The 4,810-nt window shown below is 42.1% G+C and overlaps 1 protein-coding gene across 1 annotated transcript in view; it reads left to right on the top strand.

Annotated features, from left to right (window-relative positions):
- LOC107288801 (acyl-CoA dehydrogenase family member 11-like) overlaps positions 1–4,810 on the top strand; it is a 20,269-nt gene that overhangs the window by 7,863 nt on the left and 7,596 nt on the right. The window contains exons 5-6 of the mRNA XM_015817450.1: positions 3,412–3,554; positions 3,693–3,897. Coding sequence (XP_015672936.1) covers positions 3,412–3,554; positions 3,693–3,897 — 348 coding nt within the window. The remainder of the gene's footprint in view (positions 1–3,411; positions 3,555–3,692; positions 3,898–4,810) is intronic.

Here is a 4,810-nt window from a genome sequence, read left to right as displayed (position 1 = left end):
GTCTGAATTTTGATCATGTGACCCTGGGGACGCTGCAGGGGTTGTAAGGGTGAAAAATGGTCATGTCACTTTTTTCAGTGGTCACTAAGCCAACGGTTCTAGGTTGAGAACTACTTCCGTTGACTAAATTTTTATGCTGCCCATGTGGCTGTTATGGGACTTTGGATGACTCATAATCTGATAAAATAATATTACGAAAGATTAAAGCAGTAAGAGAAAACATGTCACTTAAAATTAACAAATAGCTAAGACAGTGGGGTTCGCCAGAGTGGAGGTGGGATCTTCTATCCAGGAACCACGTCCACAATGGCAGGGCCCCTGGCAGAGCCAGGTTTTCTGAACTCAGCTTTATGGTCCCTCTCATCTGCAAGACTTTGTGCACCTATAGAATTAGTTAACTTGAGTTGTCCGTCCCTCCAGTCTTTTGAATAAAGCTCTCTTTCTTGCTTTCCTACAAGCTACTTGCTCTTCTCTTTCGCAAATCCTGAAAACGGCATTTTCACTTTTGCAAATATATTGATGTTGCCATGTTTACTTACATCCAGATTTTTTTCAAGGGAACCAGATTTGGTACTCTGAAGCTGTTTATTTACGTTTTCAGATCTCTGAAGAAGGCCAGGGAATAGCTTGCATTGCCAACATGTTGAACATCACTAGGATCCATAATGCCACCTTTGCAATTCAGCAAATGAGAAGGTGATTTTCAGTCTACCCCCCTGAGAAATGGAAGCGACTAGGAAGAACTGGGAAAAATTAGTACCAATTCTGCTGTTATCTGAAGGATAATTAGGCAAAGTTAAGTTGGCATGAACAATTTGAAAATGTAGCTTGGAGTCTCCCGATTTCCAAATTGCCACTTTAATACTCTTGTGGAGTTCAGTTTCCTCATTTTTTTTTAACTTTTCTGAATAAAAGTCTGCTTTTGGATCAGTTTTAATCATGCATATTATAGATGTGAGTGGATTTGGGATTTGACCATAAATTGGGCTTCATTTATGTGTGGGAAAGCCGTTTTGTTATAGAGAAGGGCTATTTTTTTATTTGCAAAACAATTCTTGCCCCTAAAAGCTATTATAGAGGCCACGGGACATGTGATGCCATCTGAAAATGTTGGCCAACTTACTGAAGACTGTAAAGGAATACTCGGGTGTATTAAGCATTTCAACATCTTCACACACCTATCTGCAGACTTTAAGCAAGAAAAATACCCATTTTGTTGTCCAATATTGGCAGCATATTCCTGAGTGTTCCTATAGTCTGTATATAAAGAGAAATGGAAATATTTTTATTATGGATTGATAAAGAAACAGTAAAGGGTTCTTAACATTTTTATTATATTAATGTTATATCCCTCCAGTGTATTATATTAGGTACTGATTCCCTTGTTGTTATGACTTAATGAAAGAAATTAAATTCTGGGAAATAGCAGAAATATATTTTAAGTAGTAGAAAAGGAAACAGTTAATCCCCGTGATGGGCTTGATTTCCATCCATAGAATGATCGACTTGGCACGGGATTATGCCACCAAAAGGGAAGCCTTTGAGAAACCCCTGAAGGATCACCCTTTGCATATGCAAACTCTGGCACGGATGGAGGTGAGCACACACCCTCTCGGGTCCCAATGTACTCGGGAAAGATTCCAGCATTTTTTTCCTATTTTTGTTTGAAACCAAACACCAGCGTAGGTAAAGTAACATACCATTGGAGAATATGAAGAACAGAATGAATCATGTAAGATTCAGAAAGCTTGAAAACAAGTTGGGTTCTTATTGGATGCAAGATTATCAAGAATATTAAACAGAAGCCAACCCAATTGGTGTTTTATCAGTTGAACATAGTGATATTGACTGGGTTTTTCCAGTCCAGTCCTGCTTAGTTCATTCTTTATTCTCACTATTCCTGATTAATTTGATTTTGGTATTAACATATTAGGGAAGGAGAAGCAGTTTGTGCAGTGGTGAGGGCATAAGATGAAAAACCAGATGTTGTGAGTTCTAATCTTGCCTTAAGACCAAAGCCAGCTGGGTGACCTTAGGCTGGTCACTTTGTCTGCTTATAAAGCAGGCAAGGGCAAAACATTTCTGAACATTTTTCCAAAGAAAATTGTAAGGACTTGCCACCCCCTCCCCCAGAAAAACTACCATTGCCACTTGTAAACCATGATTCGTAGTTTGCCATATGATTATTGCTCCGGGTAATTGTGCAGGGAGGGAGGGAGGGAGGGAGGGTGGGAGGAGGAGGAGGAGGTGGTGGTGGTGGTTGCCAGCCTGAAGGTGTCTTGCTCAGAGCAACTGCCATCCCACCTGTGCAGGTGCAAGCCCAAGGAGCGTTCCTGCTGGTGATGGAGCTCGCGAGACTGCTTGGCCTGGAAGAAACGAAGATGGCGACGGAGCAGGAGAAGCACATGCTGAGGCTGCTCACTCCTCTCGCTAAGCTTTACACTGCAAAGCNTTTTATTCCTCTTGCTTGCATCATCCCATCTCTTGTAGGAATTGAAGGTAGGGCTGACAGGTAGTTCATCTCTCCATCCATCTCGATATAGTATCTGCCTTTTGTCTCTTGCTTGCAACTCCAACAGTCTTTAGGTATCCCAAAACCCTTGGAAGAAGCCTATGCTCATTTGACCTCCTGTGACCCCAAGACATTCTGGACCTCTGGCCAATGGATGACCGAACGCAAAGGCGGCTCTGACGTTGGTAAGGGGGTCCAACAGGGAGACCCAATCCTTCCTTTCTAAAATATACTGTTTAGCAAATAAGACTTTATTTGGGCAGGCCTACTTATTCAACAGTCTCCATTCAAAGAAGTTAAATTTGTATGTTATGCCATTTTTCCAGGCATGTTTTGTGTTTTTTGCTATTTTTTGAATTTTGTGCTTTATGCATGCTATAGTATATAGAAAATCCATATACTACAACTTGCACAATGGCTGTACAGGTTATCCTCTTGTAGAGCACCCTTCAGTCATATTTTATGGCAGATAAAATCAGATACCTTGCTCACACTGAAGTTACACTACCCCTGATGAAATTGGAAACCTTACAACACATCTTCCGAGGCAGAGGAATTGTGCTGCCAGCTAATTTAACCCTTAATAGCTAGAATGTTAAGTAGGGATTGACATTAATGAGAAAGTATTATATTTTTAAAATGCATTTTGATGCCTGGCTGTAACAAAAAAAAAATTGTTTGAGCAGGCATACCTCTTGAAGTCCAGCCTACCTCACAGGGTTGTGCTGTGGAAAATAGGAAGAGGGAGTTGTGAAGATCATCACAAACTCCTGAATGAAAAGCAGGATCGAAACCTAACTATCAATCAGGGGTCACTGATATCTCAGTTCATCTTCCAGGGAAGATTCCCAGCAGCAAAAAATGTGGTTGTTTTTTAATTATTATTATTACTTTTGCAGGAGGTGGAACAGAAACTGTTGCTCGGGAACTTCCAGATGGCTCCTACAGCCTGCACGGTTTCAAATGGTTCACATCAGCCGCTGATTCAGATACGGCGCTGACCCTGGCAAGGATCGTGGGCCCTGATGGGCAGATAAAACAGGTCGGATTCCCAGGCCAGCCCAAAGAATATGAAACTGTAGCTTGCAAGTAGTTGTGCAGTTAGTAATGTCCGAATTCCAGCTGCATTTATTTCATTCCTCCCAGACGAGGTCTCAGGCTAGCATCTTTTGTGTGGCAGGGCTCCAGAGGCCTCTCTCTCTTCTACCTGAAGACATACGAGGACGGGAAGCTGAATGGCATAAAAATAGAGAGGCTGAAAGAGAAGCTGGGCACAAGGGCGGTGCCAACCGCAGAGCTGTTGCTGGATGGAGCGCGAGCACATCTGGTAGGAACCACGGTGGAAAGTATTTCTGCTCCTCCGTTCACTGAGAGGAGCGCAGAGAGTGCAGCCAGGCAGGGAAGGTGGCTGACTTTGAAAGGAGAGACTCAGCAAGTTGGAAGGGATCGTGTAGAGCAGTGTTTTTCTAACTTGGCAACTTTAAAATATGTAGGCTTCAATTCCCAGAATTCCCCAGCTAGCATACTGATTTATACTGGCAGGTCTGACCTCTGGATGAAAAAAGCATTACACATTGAAGCATTCGCAACAGACAGTTGTTAGGGTTCTGTGTGAACACGTTTGGGGAGTAGAAGTGTTACACAGGGGAAGAGCCTCACCTCTGGTGTCTGGTGCAGCTTATTTGAAAAGATTAGATTAGTAACTAAATATTAGTTTTTAAAATGGTTTAACAAAAAAAAAAAAAAGCTTGAGACTTGCAAGCAATGCATTCAAAGTCTTAGGAACCAGAGGCAGGCAGAATAGGTCTCTTTTGTGCATCTATCAGCAAATTGTGATGAAGTATTTATGTACAGGTTTTCCTTGACTTCTTGAGCCCAACATTGTTATTGCTAAGTGAGAGAGTTGTTACGTGAGTTTTGCCCCATTGTGCTGCAGTTAAGGTAGTAACAGGTTTGTCTCAAAGGTGCATTTAGTAACAGGGTCAGGTCATTAAGTGACTCATACTTTCCCATTGACTTTGCTTGTCAGAAGGTTGCAACAGAGATGACATGACCCCCTGGACACTGCGACCGTCATAAATACGAACCACTTGCCAAGTGTCTGAATTTTGATCATGTGACCCTGGGGACGCTGCAGGGGTTGTAAGGGTGAAAAATGGTCATGTCACTTTTTTCAGTGGTCACTAAGCCAACGGTTCTAGGTTGAGAACTACTTCCGTTGACTAAATTTTTATGCTGCCCATGTGGCTGTTATGGGACTTTGGATGACTCATAATCTGATAAAATAATATTACGAAA

This window comes from Protobothrops mucrosquamatus, unplaced genomic scaffold (assembly GCF_001527695.2).
Source record: "Protobothrops mucrosquamatus isolate PMUCROS unplaced genomic scaffold, P.Mucros_1.0 scaffold593, whole genome shotgun sequence".
Lineage (NCBI taxonomy): Eukaryota > Metazoa > Chordata > Lepidosauria > Squamata > Viperidae > Protobothrops > Protobothrops mucrosquamatus.
This window is presented reverse-complemented; position numbering and strand designations above follow the sequence as displayed.